At 56.4% G+C, this 16,798-nt stretch overlaps 5 protein-coding genes across 5 annotated transcripts; 3 read left to right on the plus strand and 2 right to left on the minus strand.

Moving 5' to 3' along the window:
• Positions 1-269: 269 nt before the first annotated feature.
• SETTUDRAFT_37672 (glycoside hydrolase family 6 protein) lies at positions 270-1,640 on the plus strand (the record flags this gene model as incomplete). The annotated part of the gene is made up of 4 exons (XM_008024714.1): positions 270-538; positions 595-767; positions 830-1,057; positions 1,123-1,640. The coding sequence occupies 4 exons, from the start codon at positions 270-272 to the stop codon at positions 1,638-1,640; spliced, it is 1,188 nt and encodes a 395-aa protein (XP_008022905.1).
• Positions 1,641-2,546: 906 nt separating this feature from the next.
• On the minus strand, positions 2,547-4,638 carry SETTUDRAFT_26370 (uncharacterized protein; the record flags this gene model as incomplete). Its single annotated transcript, XM_008024667.1, has 2 exons — positions 2,547-4,142; positions 4,249-4,638. The coding sequence occupies 2 exons, from the start codon at positions 4,636-4,638 to the stop codon at positions 2,547-2,549; spliced, it is 1,986 nt and encodes a 661-aa protein (XP_008022858.1).
• A 922-nt stretch (positions 4,639-5,560) lies between these two features.
• On the plus strand, positions 5,561-8,303 carry SETTUDRAFT_167725 (uncharacterized protein). The gene is made up of 6 exons (XM_008024809.1): positions 5,561-5,769; positions 5,827-5,856; positions 5,913-6,062; positions 6,293-6,426; positions 6,477-6,999; positions 7,047-8,303. The coding sequence occupies exons 1-6, from the start codon at positions 5,739-5,741 to the stop codon at positions 8,138-8,140; spliced, it is 1,962 nt and encodes a 653-aa protein (XP_008023000.1). The 5' UTR covers positions 5,561-5,738; the 3' UTR covers positions 8,141-8,303.
• A 1,723-nt stretch (positions 8,304-10,026) lies between these two features.
• On the minus strand, positions 10,027-12,208 carry SETTUDRAFT_159570 (uncharacterized protein; the record flags this gene model as incomplete). Its single annotated transcript, XM_008024810.1, has 7 exons — positions 10,027-10,051; positions 10,103-10,178; positions 10,230-10,833; positions 10,884-11,437; positions 11,485-11,798; positions 11,869-11,950; positions 12,076-12,208. The coding sequence occupies 7 exons, from the start codon at positions 12,206-12,208 to the stop codon at positions 10,027-10,029; spliced, it is 1,788 nt and encodes a 595-aa protein (XP_008023001.1).
• Positions 12,209-14,179: 1,971 nt separating this feature from the next.
• Positions 14,180-16,616, plus strand: SETTUDRAFT_167727 (glycosyltransferase family 4 protein). Its single transcript, XM_008024811.1, has 4 exons — positions 14,180-14,359; positions 14,418-15,043; positions 15,094-15,174; positions 15,224-16,616. The coding sequence occupies exons 1-4, from the start codon at positions 14,192-14,194 to the stop codon at positions 16,512-16,514; spliced, it is 2,166 nt and encodes a 721-aa protein (XP_008023002.1). The 5' UTR covers positions 14,180-14,191; the 3' UTR covers positions 16,515-16,616.
• Positions 16,617-16,798: the final 182 nt, after the last annotated feature.

A 16,798-nucleotide genomic window follows, 5' to 3' on the forward strand; every position in this document is an offset into this window, starting at 1 on the left:
CATGGCACAGGGCAAGCGAGTATAGTGCCATGTCACGCTTGATATACATTCATCTAAACCTCATCTCTCGAGCGCAGATCGCACAGACCCAAAATACACCCCTTGTCACTCACTTGCGGGCCTGGTTTCCTGATGAGCAGATACCTCGATATGAGGCTCGCAGCACGTTAGTCGTTTTGTTCCCCGCAGCCTTGGTATAAGAGGCTTCTTGTTCCCCCGCAGGCGTCCAGCATCACAACATACTCCGCACCTTTCTTTCAGCCACTGCCATGAAGGGATTTTTCACCGCTGCTCTGGCCTCGGCCATGACTGGCGCTTTTGCGCTCCCTTCTCCCATTGAGAATGGCCCCATTACTGCTCGCGCTGCGGCTGCTTGTGCCACTCCTGTTACGCTCTCTGGAAACCCCTTCGCGTCGCGCACCGTCTATGCCAACAAATTCTACTCTTCTGAGGTTGTTGCGGCGGCGGCCCAGATGACAGACTCGGCTATGGCGGCAAAGGCTCGCAAGGTGGCTGATATTGGAACATTTCTCTGGATGTAAGGGTGCTCGGACTTGCAGTAGCATTCTTGCAAAAAGCTAACATGTATGCTAGTGATACGCGTGACAAGATTTCGGTTGTGGAAGACGGCATCAAGGATGTGCCGTGCGACCAGATCGCTGCCCTTGTCATTTATGACCTGCCCGGTCGTGACTGTGCTGCCAAAGCATCCAACGGCGAGCTGGCTGTTGGCGAGATCAACATCTACAAGACGCAGTACATTGACCGTAAGTCTTCTCCACCATCATTTCAACCTTGGGATAATTCCCCCACTAACATACAATCACAGCCATCGTTGCCATTTTCAAAAAGTACCCCAACACAGCCATTGCACTGGTCATTGAACCCGACTCGCTGCCCAACCTCGTCACCAACAGCAACCTCCAGACATGCAAGGACTCGGCATCTGGGTACCGCGAGGGCGTCGCCTATGCGCTCAAGCAGCTCAACCTCCCCAACGTCGCCATGTACATTGACGCGGGCCACGGCGGCTGGCTAGGCTGGGACGACAACCTGAGTACGTATCTCCCTCACCTTAACACTTGACCCACCACAATGGCAAGCTAACCACGGCAACTACAGAGCCCGGCGCCAAAGAACTCGCAAACGTGTATAAGCAAGCCGGCAGCCCCAAGCAAGTGCGCGGCATCGCGACCAACGTCGCCGGCTGGAACTCATACGATCTTACCCCGGGCGAATTCGCCAACGCCCCCGACGGCAAGTACAACAAAGCGCAGAATGAGAAGAAATACGTGGAGCTGTTCTCGCCCGAACTCACGTCCGCCGGCATGCCCGGCCAGGCCATCATCGACACGGGCCGCAGCGGCGTGCAAGGTATCCGTCAGGAATGGGGCAACTGGTGCAACATCAACGGCGCGGGTTTCGGGCGCAGACCCTCATCTAGCACGGGCTCATCGCTCGTCGATTCATTTGTCTGGGTCAAGCCTGGGGGCGAGAGCGACGGCACGAGTGACCCTTCTGCGGCGCGCTATGATAGCTTTTGCGGAAAGAGCGAGAGCTTCAAGCCAAGTCCCGAGGCGGGACAGTGGAACCAGGCGTATTTTGAGATGTTGGTTAAGAATGCTAAGCCCGCTTTTTGAAAGAATGTAGGTGGGAAAGTGGATGTTGGTGTGGGAGAGTGTGGGAAGGATGAGTTGGTGGGTAAGTAGGGGACGTCAAGAGTGTATATACTTAGGTAGTGTGTAGGAAGGGGCTTCGCTTCACTTCGCTGTCGATACTTAGGTTGAGCGCAGAAAACAAAATGGCCAAGTCTCTCTCTCATTCATCAGCATCGTTTTCTGCAATGCAAAGTGAAATATCTCCAAGCATACCTTGTTCTAAATAGGCACACTCAACTGAAATCTAGTAAATGAACGTATGTGGACATATCACTACTTCAATGACACGATATGCACAGAATTCTCTAGATAATACACTTGATTCCAACAATATCTTTCCTTAGTATAATCAAGTGCACAAATACATCGAGTGAAAGAAACAAGTAGAAGAAATCCGATTGATTGGAGGCAAGAAAAAAACGAGTGTGTTTCTAGTCAACTTTTCCTTCTCTTTAAAAAAAATAAGTCTTTTCTACACTCCTTGAAGCCAGACCCTCACACCACCCTCAAGTTGTACACTTTGTCCAAGAACTCCGTTCATGTGTCTCGTTATAGGCCTATCTAGACAAGGAAAATGAAAATATGCTTCTTCGCTTTCCAAGATGCATGTCTGAAAAAAAGGGGGGTAAACGCCTGCACCTTGGCTGCTGTGCTAATTCGCTATCCAAAGCAAAGGTATATCATATATCAGTCCCAAAAAAAAAGAAACTGCAACTAGACCGCGAGGCCATCTGTATAGTTTAGCACACGGCTACATTTCAACCGTTGCTCTGTCCTGTTCATCTTCATTTTCTAAGCTTCTCTTGTATCTTCGCTGGAGTTATGCCGGCTTAGAGAGCGGGCCAACTCGCGTCTAAGATGTGATAAAGAATGATAATCGGAGTCATCCTAGGACATCCGCCTTCTCCTGAAAGGCTCCTCAGACTCGACGTCCTCCTTCTCTTCGCTGACTCGTAGTGTCAGCCACGCAGCTACAAGAGCGCAGAGACCTCCAAAGCGCAGCACCCAGGCTACACTCGTATCACCTGCTGTGCCTCTAGGCTTCTGGAGGATTTTGAACAGAATGGCGCTGATCAGGGTTGCAATAACTTGGGGTGCTGCAATGGCGACGTTATGAATGCCAAGGACAACGCCAGCCGAGTCTGCGCCTGAACCATCATCTTCACCCTCTGCGATGAGTTGTGCCTCGCGGTCGCGTGGTTTGATGATGCCACGACGAATGGCATCTCTCTTGGAGATTTCAGAAGAAATGATGGCGAATGGCGCCCAATTTGTTATGCACCAAGGAATGCCAATCGCACCTACAAGGATGGTAGCACCCCAGGTGCTCCGGACAAAGAAGGTCAAGCCCATGAGCACGGCGAACAAAATGTGTGACAAGAACCATGAGCGACGAAGGGTGAGCGACTGAATTTGCAGGGATTCCATGGAGCTGGATACCCTGTCCATGAACGTCTTTTTACTTCCTTTAGGGGCGTGACTTAGTGCAAAGTAGCTAGAGCCATTCATGGAATGAGGGGTCGTTGGCGTCATAGGGGTCGCGGGCGTAATGGGACGCTCGGGCTCAGGCGGCTGGAATGTCGGGGGAATGACGAATGGCAGGATAACGGAGGCAACAAATGTGGTAATGGCAAAAATCAACAGAGCCCTCGTGCCGATTCTGGTACCATCTTCGAGGATGCCGTCAATTTTGCTGTCCGGGAGGTGAGGGTCCTCTTCAAAGTAGGGATCCGCGTAAATCTCGCCGACATACGTGGTAATGTAGAAGAGAAAGGGGAACCATCCGATCCAGGCAAAGAACTGCACAGTGCAGACCTTTTTGATTTGGGGAGGCAGTTTCCTGACTGAGCGCGCAAGCCCCCTGAAAAAGGCAATGACGCCGTCCTGCTGGTTAGCGGGCGCCGTATCAAACTGTGGATCGCGCTCGGAGCATGCCGAGCAACTGACGCCGACAGTGAGAGCCATGACAAAGGATGCGATGGCGCAAAGGACTTTGAATTGGCTGTCACCGAGCCAGGGAAGGTAGTCTGGGAGGTTGATGTAGCCGGCCAGGTAGCCCAGAATGTTGCCAATGCCAGCCGACCTCATCAGCCAAGCATTGGCAGACTCTTGCTGGTGCGTCGGCGCCACGTCGACAATGTATGCTCGCACGCCGGCTTGGATGACGTTGATAGCGAAATCCAGCACGTAGACGAACAGGACGGCGAAGAGCATGACGCTTGTCTTGACAAAGTGAGACTCTGGGTTTGCACCGAAGATGCCTAGGAAGCCGCCAATAATCTCCTTTGCCCAAGCGAGAACCATGAGAGAGAGTATGGTGGCGGCTGCACCGCCAATGATGAAGGGCCTCCGCTTTCCCCATCGCAGGCGGCAGTTGTCGCTCTTGAGGCCGACATAGGGCTGGACAAGCACACCAGATAGAGGGCCAGCAATCCAAACGAGTGCAAGCATCGACTTGCTCAGACCGAGCGAGAGCAGATAGGGCTGGGCAGTGCGGTTAGCAGCAGACTCGGCAGGTAAAATAGAGCGGGCGTGTGTGGGATCCAGGGTCCTCTGGGCACAGAAAAAAAGCTGGGGAAAAAGCACTTACGGAGCCGTTTGAGGTTTCGACAGACCAGCCAATTTGCAGGCCGAGGCCGCCAAAGGTGAGGAGGAAGAGGAACCAGCTGGACTTTGTCTCTTCGACCTGGTGCTCGGCCAGCCAGCTGTCGTCGTCGCTGTTGGGCGACATGGCCTCCTTGAGGAGCGGGTCGACTTCGGAAGACATGCGGGGCGCAGGATCGTTGCTGTGGATAAACTCAATGTGGACGTCGGCATCCGAGTCTGGGGGCCCGCCTGTCGACGAGTCGCGGCCAAAGGACACAAGCTTGGGTCGTGGTTTGGAGCGGGCGTGCGAGGTGTCGAGTCTAGATAGGGAGGCGGGCGACGACGACGACGAGGAAGCGGGCTCGTCGCGGCCACGGGTCGGCGGAGACGACATGATGTGGCAGTCTGCGTGCAGAGGGCACGCGATGGAAATTCCTGGGCAGGCGACGACGTGGTCGGGCCTGAGCAGCGTACCGTGATCGTGGTCAGGGTCGACGAGTTTGTGATTGGCAGCCACGGGGCCAGGGTCGGCGGGCAGCAGACAGGGCAGCGCAGAAGAGGGCGTGGAGTGAGGTGGTGAGAGGCTGCGAGGGCTGGCAAAAAATAGTCACGGCGACTTTGCGGTTAGGCGGTTAGGCGGCGACTACTGGGCGATGCAGCGCGTGAACGGGGCGCTAGCAGTGCCGCTGGCGGCGGTGCTGATGCTGGAGCTGGCGCTGGCGCTGGCGCTGGCGGCGGTGCTGGAGCGGCGAGTGGCGGGCGTGGATGTCAGCCGTGGTGAGGATGAAGGGGCGGCGGCGAGACACGACGGGGCACGGGGGGGCATCACGGCCAGCAGGCAGGAGGGGCGGTTAGGCGGCGGCGGCGGTCATGTGCAGGCCTGATGGCGTCGGGAGTGGGTGTTGTGATCTGGCACGTCTTTCTGGCTGGGCCGCAAGGGCAAGCGCAAGGGCGGGTTGGGGGGGGGGTTCGATTTGCGATGTCGTGCATGCGAAGCCGTGGATGCAGTGCAGAAGTGGATGCGTCTTCTGCCTGAAAGCGAAAGCCCGGGAATACGTGGCTATGACGTTGGTGCCCGCCCGCCGTTCGCGACCCTGGCCGCCCGCCATGCGCTACGCCCGAAGCGGCGCTGGCGGGCCGGCCGCGACATGGGCGGCCGAAGCGACACCTAGACAGCTTTGGGGGGGGGGGGGAGGGAGGCGGGCGAGCAGGCCAGGCAGAGAGGCAGCAGCACCGCATCCGCACCGCCAACCACACCCCAACCACACCCCAACCGCACCGCACAGCACAGCACCGCACCGCACACCCAGCACCGCACCCCATCCCATTCCATCCCATCCCCTCCCAGCGCGCGCCGTGTCGAATTGGCGCGTGCCCGTACAGATTCCGAGCCGGCCTCCAGCGCCCAACTCATCCGCCACGACCGCTGCCCGCCCCTCTGCTCGACGCGGCGTCTGATGCGAGCCCGCTCCTGAGCCCAGCATGGCGTCGATAATGGGCTGGTGGGCCGTCGGCCAGCTCCTCAGTACGCGCCCTCGACGCCCGCACCGTCAGGGCCACCATGGCTGACCACACGTTGCAGAGCGAGACACGTCCGACGCAGACCCAGACGGTCAGTCCTCCTCCCGCCCTGTCGCCGCGCTGCCCGTGTCTAATGCTGCCATACAGACGAACCCGAGGCGGGCCAGAAGGAGATCTTCACCTCGTGGGCCCTGTCCATCCTCATCGTCCTGCTCATCATCGCCCTCTTCACCAGCTACATCCTGCACACGCGCAAAATCCAGGCCGTTCACGAAACGGTCCTGTCCATCTTTGCCGGTACGTGGGCCCCAGCCTCGCCGTGGGCCGCTGCCGCCCGTGGGCAATCGTTGAGACAAGCTCCGAGTAGTGCGCATAGTGCGTTTGCACGACATGGCTTCGCATCGCATCGCTCGCACCCAGACTCTTCCAATTGTGGGGTAAATCTGCACATGTCCACTGCCGCCATGTCGTCTGGGGCTTATCTCGTAATCGCGTCGCCCTGCACATCCCGCGCTAACCGCTTGCAGGAATGGTCGTTGGCCTCATCCTCCGCCTCACCGCAGTCGCCTCGGTGCGAGATGCCGTCAGCTTTGACTATCAAATGTTCTTCAACCTGCTCCTGCCGCCCATCATCCTTTCCGCCGGCTACGAATTGCATCAAGTGCGTCCTGCTGCCCGCCCTGGCCCTTGGCCCTGCCTAACATGCCCTAGGGGAACTTCTTCCGCCATATCGGCACCATCCTCACCTTTGCCTTTGCAGGCACATTCATCTCCGCCCTCGTTCTCGGCCTCATCTTGTTCCTCTGGACCAGGATTCCGCTCGATGGCTTCAAGATTAACTTTGTCGAGGCCATGTCGGTGGGCGCCACGCTGTCGGCCACGGACCCAGTCACCATTCTGGCCATCTTCGACACGTACAAGGTAGAGCCCAAGCTGTACACGCTCATCTTTGGCGAGTCCATTCTCAACGATGCCGTCGCCATTGTCTTGTTCGAGACGGCCCAAAAGTACAAGGATGGCGCAGAGTCGCTCGGCATCCTCAGCCTGTTCGAGGCCTTTGGCATCTTCTTTGGTGTCTTCTTTGGCAGTCTATTCATCGGTGTCACGGTCGGCATTGCCGTCTCTCTGATGCTCAAGTTCACCTATGTCCGGCGCTTCCCCAAGACGGAGAGCTGTCTGATCATCCTCACGGCATACTTGACCTACTTCATGTCCAATGCCATCCACATGTCGGGTAAGTGGGAGCTGGTTTGGAATACACATCGACGCTAACAAGCAAAGGTATCGTCTCGCTGCTATTCTGCGGTATTTGCATGAAGCACTACGCCTACCACAACATGTCGAGGCGAACACAGCTCACGACCAAGTTTGTGTTCCAAGTCACTTCGCAAATCTCGGAGAACTTCATCTTCATCTACCTAGGCCTTTCGCTCTTTACCGACGACAAGCTCGACTACAAGCCACTGTTTATTCTCATCACCGTCGCTGGCATCTGCGCAGCTCGATGGTGCGCAGTGTTCCCGCTCTCGAGGATTATCAATTCTGTTACCCGCTACCGCCAGCGCCGACGCGGAGACGAGCTTGTTGAAGAGATTCCTTGGGCCCATCAGGCCATGATTTACTGGGCGGGTCTCCGTGGTGCCGTCGGTGTGGCGCTCGCTGCAGGTCTCACGGGTAACACCGGCGATACTTTGCGAGCCACAGTCCTTGTTGTAGTCGTCTTGACAGTCATCATCTTTGGAGGCACCACTGCGCGTATGCTGGAGATTCTCGGCATTCGCACAGGAATCGTCGAGGAGATTGACAGCGATGACGAGTTTGACATTGAGGTTGTGAATGGCGGCACTTATTCCCGCAAACAGGGTCAAGGCTACGGTCACACTCCACGGCCCAACCAGGGCTCATTCAACCTCAACAACGTCAACGGCCGAGACGGTGCTTCGTACTCTAGTGGATCGCGAAGCCGCAACAGTCCACCCACTCGACCCAATGGCGCTACGCGCCGCGGTTCAAGCCACGTGCGCGCCCGCGACGGCGCAGACCAAGGTCTCCTCAGCCCCGCCGACAGTGGCTCCGCCGACGAAGACGACATTGATCTCGACCTTCCCCCCAGCGCCCGCCGCTCCCCAAACCGCGCCGCGTCACCCTTGGCATCCGCCGCCGAGCCATCAACAACACCCTACCCAACGTCTGGCCACCGGCCCCCCGAAGGCCCAGGCAGAGTCGCCACAGCCACAGGCGCAGTAAAGCAGCTCATTAGTGAAATCAGTCATGATCCTGCAAACGCTTTCAGACAGATTGACGATGGTTTCCTCAAGCCGCATTTGCTGCTGGATCCCGGTAAAGGACCGGGTAGTGGCGGGTCTAATGTTTGAATGTTTCTTTTTTCTTTGTCTGTTCATCCGTGTAACCATAGTTGGGGCACTGTAAGTGTATAACCTTCACACCTACATAGACGTCGCAACAAACGTGTTAATTGAGGCGAAAACGCGGTTATCCGGAGCATTTGTGGCGTTTTCTTGTTCTTTCTTTCTTTCTTTCTTTCTTTCTTTCTTTCTTTCTTTCTTTCTTTCTTTCTTTCTTTCGACTTTTTCTTTTCCTTGGAGCTCTTCATTCCATCTCTTTTTAAGACATTTTCTGCTGCTCGTGTTGCTGCACTAGCATTTGGAGCTCTCTCTACACGTACATCTAGGTAAGTGTGATGAAGTGAGTATCTGATTGAGTGAATAAAGTGAGTGAGTCAAGGTGTATGCATGCATGCATGAATCGAATGAATAGGGATAGACAATGTGAATGAATGGAATAGAATAGAAGTGTGAATCAAGACATAGAACAAAGGAAATATAGTAGAATGCAAGTGGTGATTATTCATGGATTCAAACGTGAAGGGAAAAATCAGGCGTTTCTCGTTGTTTTTGGGCAACTTTCATATATCGTAGATATTATCCGGGTTGGAAGGAATGAGATGTAGTCTATTTATTCCTAACTTTGATTCTTAGGTACGATTGCTTGATTTGTTTTACCGCTGCTCTGCTCAGTTATATCTTAGTATACATGATACCTACACATCATGAATGGTACTGGGCTAGGTCCACCGGCATGTACATGTGAGTATAGAGTCGCACCAGAAGTTCTTGTATAACAACATGGTAAATAAGTGGCAATAACAATCACAATAAAAAGAAGAGCATGGAGGAAAGGGTGAAGACGGATAGTAATGACGACGATTTTTTCTCTCGCCAACCTCTTCCCATACAACGACGTACTACTTCCACATGCCTACCTACCCAGTGCATACTCACTCCTACATAATCCATACAGATAACTAGCCACCTTGGACAAACAATTTACAAGTAAAAAGTCCACCTATGAATATGACTTCACTCACATAGTTACTTACATGGAGAAGCTTGAGTCATCCGTCCAACAAACGAACAAACAAACATTGCAGAGGGGAAAACGGGAAAACGGGTGTAATGCACGTGTGCGTGGGGTGGGATACATGTGCACGTGCACGTGCACCTGCATGTAGAGTGTAGCCGCGCAGCCGCGATAGGATGGATAAATAAGGAGATGGGAGCAGGAGTAGAGATAAGACAGCCACATGTACACGTAGGTATGCATCACACCCACACCTACATATATGCCCTTCACATGTCAACTTGCGAAGCCACCGAAAAAAAAGTAAAAATAAAAACAGAGAGAAAAAGCAAGATGGGGGAACACATAACACACCGATATTTAGTAGTAAAGCTACGATACGAGCGACCATAAATCAGTTTGGGAATCAAAAAACCAATACCAAGTGAAAAAGAGAAAAAAGTAAAATAAGATGCCACTCAAAAAAGAACCTTCTTGCTTTCAGGGTTCTTTCTTCGCCCACACACCAGCCATCCAACCACTCATTTCCCCCTCGCCACCAACCTACCATTCACTGCTTTTCCCCCTTCCCCCTCCCCCTTCTTCTCTCCGGCCACAGACAAAGCCCGAGAAAAAATAAGGAGTACAAAAGCAAAAAAAAGCAAATCAGACAGATAATCAATCCCATTGGCCAGTGGTTACAATCACCCCGAAAATAATAGTAATAACAATACCAAAACAACCCCCATAAGAGTCATCATGGAACGTTACTAATTAGATAGTGGAGAAATCCCCCATGATGATGACGAAGACGACGGCAATGATGATGATGATGGGGTTTCTGCTTTTACAGACAGTAGAAACACGACTCAGGAGCCCTTTGTGCAGTCTGGGGGCCTGCCTAAGGTCCAGGGTACCTATCGAACCTGTTTGCAAGTTAGACCAGGACTCGATTAAACGATGTATAATAAACGTACCTCCAGATTCGTGCGCGCATGTCACCACTACCAGTAGCAAATACGCCTCCTGTAGGGCTGGGAGCGACGGAAATGACTATAGCGTGTTAGTGGAACAGTTGCAAATCAAATAATGAGGCCAACATACCAGAGTTCTTGTGTCCCTGCAACATGAGTTGCGCGACACCAGTGTGAGGATCCCAGAACTGGACACCACGGTCCTTGGAACCACTCAGTACCCAGTCGCCGTGAGGAGTGAGGGCAACGCTGAGAACAAAGTCCTTGTGACCTTCAAATGTGCGGATGCACTTGCCGCTTGGGTGGTTTCCGCCGGGAACGAAGCGGCTCTGAGTCGACAACTCCCACATCTTGATGGTCTTGTCGAGACTACCACTGACCAGACGGTTGCCAGAAGGAGCAAAAGCCACACTATACACACTGTCCTTGTGGCCATGCTCGCCTTCCAGTCTGACGACAAGCTGGCCAGTCTGAATGTCCCACACACGGACGCTCTTGTCGAGAGATCCCGCTGCGACGTAGAGGTTGTCTGGCGAAATGGCCACGGTGGTGACGCCATCCTCAATGGAGAAGTTGGAGACTTGCATGTTGGATTCGAGATCCCAGAGACGGACACTCCTGTCGCCACTACCGGAAGCAATAATCTTTCCATTCCTGGCAAAGTCGAGCGAGTAAATATCCTGTTCGTGGCCGGTGAACTGGTGCTTGATTGTGCGGCTGGCAATGTCCCAGACCTGGTTTCTGTTAGCAGTGGTTGCTTGCATGTGTCAAGGCAAAAACATACCCTGATGACCTTGTCCTCTGCGCCAGTGGCGAGATATTGTCCATTGGGACTGAAGCAAACGCTTCGGATGTAGAGATCGCCGTCCTCGGGCAGGCTGCCGTCCTGGAGATGAGCGACCGGGTTACCCGTCTCGACGTCGAAAATCTGGGCAGATCGGTTGCAACCGGTGGCGACCCACCTACCGTCCAAGCTGAAGCGAACGCAGCAAACCACACTCTGGTGGGGCAGGTTGTGAATCAGGTCAACGTCGAGAACTCGCCTTGAGCGGGGGTTGAAGACGGCAAACCAATCGCTTCCCTCCTTCTTCAGGTTCTCGGGCAACTGCTCAATATCCAGGTCGGCCAAGACGTTGCTTTGGCTGAGAGGAATGTGGTTTGGGGCCATCAAGGCGTTGGGCTGGTGGTGAGGTGGAGGCGTTGGTCGCGGCACCTGGGGTGAGCCGGGGTAGGGAGCGGGATTGTTTTGCTGGGGCGTGGCTGGGTTAGGAGGGCCACGAGCAGGTCCTGGACGCTTGGCGCCAGGCGAGGCAGTAGGTTGTGGGGGTTGGCCATAGCCTGGGTGCGTTAGTCAAGCTCAATCATACACAGTCTCTGAGACTCACCGTTTACCGATGGGCCAGGCTGGTAGCCAGCAAAGTGCTGTGGCGGGCCGGGGGCAGGGTTCAGTCCAGGCGGTCCTTGGGGACCTCCGAGCTGTGGTGGCATGCCATGACCCTGCGGCGGTTCCTGTGGAGGAGGCGCTAGCCCTGGACCGCCCTGGGCGGCACTGCCTGCCATGATTCCTCCAAACAGGTTGCTCGGTCCATGGCCGATTTGGGGGGGCTGAGGCTGCGAGTGGCCGTGGTGCTGCGAGTTCTGGCTGGGTCCGCCGCGGGCCTCGACCTCGCGCTCTAGCTGGGCAATGCGCTCCTCATACCTGTGACGGGCGTCAGTCTCTGCAGTCAAGGGCTATCGAACCGAACTGGCAGCTGCAGGCGGCTACTTACTTTGCCTTCATCTGGTTGTGTGACTGCTCGAGCGAGTAGACTTTGCTGCGGATCAATTCAATCTCCTGGATATGACGGGTGACTGCGAGGGGGGTTGGTTAGCATGTGCTTCACAAGACGGTGGGCGTGGGCGTGAGCGTGGGCGTGGGCAGCAAGACGTGGGGTGCCGCGTGCAGGCAGGGCTGCGGCGGCGCGCAAGAGACTCACTCTGGCCTTCGTAGTCGACGCTGCGCTGAGACTCGGTCTCAAACTCGGTCTTGATGCTCTCGAGGAGCTCGTTCAGGCGCTGGGCCGGGCCGACCTGGGGGCCTCCCATGACGCGGGGAGGGTAGTGGTTCATGGCCACAATGAACGTGTGACGCGAGGAAGGGGCGATGGAGATGGGCAATGGACAGGCTTGGCGGTGTGCGGTGTTGAAACGACGCGAAGAGCAAATCGCGGTATGCGACGGGCGCGTAGAGGCGGCGGGCGGTCGGTCGCAAGGCGGTCGTCGCACGGGCAGCAAGAGGTGCGCAGGTGGTCAAGGGCGGTGGACGGGCCCAGTGGTGGGCGCACCGGGGGTGGGATGGATGGATGGTGGATAGAGTTGGGGTTGGGGTTGGGGAGTTGGGTTAGGCGGGAGCAGTTTGGTGTTGTGGCAGTCAGATGGCTGAGGTTTGAACGGAAGCTGGGTGGGTCGCAGCTTAGTGCAGTGCTTGGCTGCACCGAGGGCAGCAGCGTTTCGAATCAGGCAGGCGCGGGAGGGGGCAGCAGCAACAGCAGCAGCAGCAGCAGCAGCAGCGCAGAGCGGGCAGGCAGAGGCAAACGCGGACCCCGAGCGCGGGTTGGTGCTGGCGCTGGTGGTGCTGCACGGGCGGCGCGGTCTTTTTTTTTTGTTGCTGTCGGCACGCGGTGTGTGGTGCTGGGCGGTACCGTGCAGTGCAGTGCTGGTGCAGTGAGTAGATGCTATTACTACTACACACATAGTGAGGGCGAGCGGCGCCCGTCGCATGCTGCCTCTGCGCGCCCAATCGTGCGCGGCCGCCTGCTCCACCCCGTCGCGCTGGGGCCTCCGCGCTAAGCGTGCCCGTCCCGTCGCACTAGGCTGCATGGGGCCAAGCGCCCAGCTGCACGTGTTTGTCCTGTTCCAGACACCATGGTAATAACAATGTAATGGTGATAGTCGCTGCACTCATCCATCCGCGCCCTCGCCCGCTCGCTCTCCGACTGACTGCAACTGCAACTGCAGCTGCTACTGCATCGCGCACACGCACACGCCCAGCCGACCCCGCTGTCACCCAGCTTGTGACCGCGTCGTCGCCGTCGCAGTCGTACACATCGCAGCACAGGATCAAGTGAAGCTCCGCCCGCCACCACTGGCCTGCCCGCGCGCTCCAGCGCCAGCCGCCGGCACATGTCATGCCTGGCCGTGACATGGCGATTCAGCAGAGAGCCATGCGGCGTCCCGAATCGTGTCGTGTCGTGGCATGCGCCCGTCGGTCCGCCGCCGCTCGATGCTATTTCCGCCCTCAGCCGCCATCGACAGCGACCGTTGCACCGCATTCACGATGGCTACACAGCACGGCTAGGCGGCTGAAGAATGCACCCCCCCGCCGCTCCAGTCGCATCGCCTCCGCCCTGCCCTATTCGCCCTGGCCCCGAATCCCGCCAGGCGCAAGAGCAGAGCGACATTGACATCCAACCGTAACCAAAGACAAGGCAAGGCGGCGCCAGATACTACAGCAGCGTGGTGTGTGCGCGCCATAACGCGCCTCCCATTCGCACGACTAGCGCCCCTCGCCTCGCCCGCGCCATGCCCTGCCCTACCCTGCCCGGCCTGGTTGCGCAATGAGCGGTGGATTGGTGATATTGAGAATCTGTGTGCAATAGATGGTAAAGCTGGAAGATGTTTTGTTTCTGTGGCTACTTTGACCTCGAGGCAGACACGGCTTTTATACACGACTTGACGCATTCACCGGCAGCGGGCTGTGACTGCCAGGGTGATTGAAGCAGGCATGGCGACTGTACAAAGAGGCTGTACAGACACGCAGGGCGACAATGTGACGCGAGCAGTGGCAAGTCACGATACCCCATAGGCCACGGAGCGGCACGAACACAGGGCGGATTCATTGAAGGCGAGGGGGGGGTGCCTATCGGAAGAGGTGAAGGGGCGACAAGAGATCACAGCGTGCAATAGTCGTGGCGGGCAGCAGATGGGCAGCGGGGGGGGGGACAGCGTGAAGGTGGAATTGGGTGACACGACGATGGCTCTGGATGCGAGCGGAAGTCATGGTCTGCTCAGGTCAAGATGAGGTGTTCGGTTACAGGGCAGCTAGTACCCATCATGTCGCTACACGAGTCACGTGACAGCACCCTCGAGTGCCGTCCAACCCACTGGTTCCACCGTCAGACCACTTGCGAGCGACGTCAGCGGAGCGTCAGCGCATTCAAGTCGCCCGACTCCCTGCACAAGCTAAAAGAACAGCGAGGCACCCTGGCCCTAGCTGTCGAGGCAAGCACATCCACCCACCTCCCCCACTCGCACACAGACTAACATGTGGATCTGGCAGCCCCTGTATGCTGGCCTCGCCGCCACGCAATCCGAGGACGGGGGCCTTGATTACTGCATCGCTCTCCACGACGGAACGTACACCATCAACTGCGAAACCAGGCCTCTCGAGAGCGCGGGGAGCACATGCGACTCCTCCAACGACTCCAACAATGCTTCGGGCGACTCGACTCCCCAGTCGGTACAAGATGCCTCGGAGGCACTGGTGAGCGCATTCATCGGCTTCCTCAGCAGCTACCGCGAGAAGAACCTCTCCAAGCCCATGGGCGCTGGCTTGACGGCCCAGCTCAACCGCCTGAGCCCCCATCTTGCCGTGCGCTTGTGGCAGGACCTTGACATCGTACCCTTCATCTTCCCCAACATCAAAGACCAGCAAACGTCAATTCCCCTAGATCAGCAGGCCGAGTACATGGCCAGGAAGACGGTCAAGCGCTTCAATGTCAAGGGCGAGCTTCCGGTCCAGATGGGTCATCGGCGCCAGGTCCTGGTCGATCTTGACGGGACTGTCAAGATCACCGAACTAGAGAGTTACGACGACACAGTCAAGGCTGAAACCACGGGAACCGCAGTCATGCACTATGCCGACTCGCTGAAGAAGAGAAAGGTCAAGATTGCTTTCTTCAACAGGTAAATCACCCAAGATGCTCACACGCTGCGAATTCGACTGACCCTTGCAGCACCGCCCAAGGCGGAGGAGTAGCCCTCATGAGACACGCGCTGATTCGATATCTGCGTCTTGTCGGCGTCGATTGCAAATGGTCAGCTTATCCAGTAGAATGTGAGCCAGGCCACACTAACAGCTTCTAGGTATGTTCCTTTTGGAAAGGCCGATATCTTCCGAATCACCAAAGACAACCACAACATCCTGCAAGGTGTCGCTACAGACGGCGAGCGCCTCACCGAGGAAAAGATGGCCAAACTCGACGCCTGGGTCTTGGAAGAGGCTGACAAGTGCCGCTGGTCCGAGTTTGGTGGCCCGCTCTCGGCCCGCGAGAAGGGTGGCGCTGATGTGATTATCGTCGACGACCCTCAGATGCCTAGCCTGGTCAAGATTGCCAAAGAAAGAGACCCCAGTCGTCCCGTCATCTTCCGCAGCCACATCCAGGTTCGATCTGACCTGGCCGATCAGGAGGAGACAGCCACGTCTGAAGTGTGGAACTGGATCTGGAACAACATCAAGGACTGCGATGTCTTCGTCAGCCACCCGGTACGGGCATTTGTCCCCAAGAATGTCACGCCAGAGAAGGTGGGATACCTGCCTGCCACGACGGATTGGCTAGACGGGCTGAACAAGCACCTGCACCACTGGGACGAGCAGTTCTACATGCACGAATTCAAGGTGCAATGCTTCGCGGCAGACATGCGCCAGCTGGCTCTTCCCGATCGGAAATACATTGCCCAGATTGCCCGTTTCGACCCGGCAAAGGGCATCCCCGACGTGCTCGCATCTTACGCTCGCTTGCGCAACGTGTACATGAAAGACATGCCTCTGGCCGACATGCCACAGCTTGTCATTGCCGGTCACGGCGCCGTCGATGACCCTGATGCCACCAGAATCTACAAGGCGACGGAAGATGCGCTGGCGGGCGAGTACAGCGAATTTAAGAACGACGTTGTCATTATGCGCATCGGCCCGTCGGATCAAATGCTCAACACACTCATGTCTTGCGCCCACGTGGCTCTACAGCTGTCGACGCGCGAGGGCTTCGAGGTCAAGGTCAGCGAGGCGCTGCACAAGGGCACTCCCGTGATTGCCACGCGCGCTGGCGGCATTCCGCTTCAGGTTGAGCATGGCAAGTCTGGCTTCCTCGTCGAGCCTGGCGACCACGATGCCGTTGCAAAGCATCTGTACGATCTCTTCACGGATGCGGAGCTGCATGCCACCATGTCCGAGTACGCCAGCCACCACGTCAGCGATGAGGTTAGCACTGTGGGCAACGCATTGGCATGGCTGTACTTGGCAGACGAGCTTGCCAAAGGCGAGACAGTCAGGCCCAACGGCCAGTGGATCAACGACATGGCTAGACAGAAGGCCGGTCTTCCGTACCAAGAGGGCGAGGACATGCTGGTGAGGGACGTGGACATGACGCGTAATTGAAGCGAGGACTGAGGTATGCCGGGATGTGTATGATTACCATGTAGTATTTAATGCGGGGGAGGCGGGCTGATTACTCGGGGTATGCAACATGTTACTATTCTGGGCTTGTTCGTTCGTTGGCTGGTCGTGAATGCCAAGACCCAAACCGTGGGTGGTCCATGTTGTTAGCAGTCACTTGACAGGGCCTAGGCTACCAGACACAGCATGCCTCTGTCAACCTCTGCGCAAGATGGGCATGCCGGCACCTGTGAATGTTTACATTGCACGGCCAGTGGCCGCGTCCA

The sequence above is a fragment of the Exserohilum turcica genome (assembly GCF_000359705.1).
Source record: "Exserohilum turcica Et28A unplaced genomic scaffold SETTUscaffold_13, whole genome shotgun sequence".
NCBI lineage: Eukaryota > Fungi > Ascomycota > Dothideomycetes > Pleosporales > Pleosporaceae > Exserohilum > Exserohilum turcicum.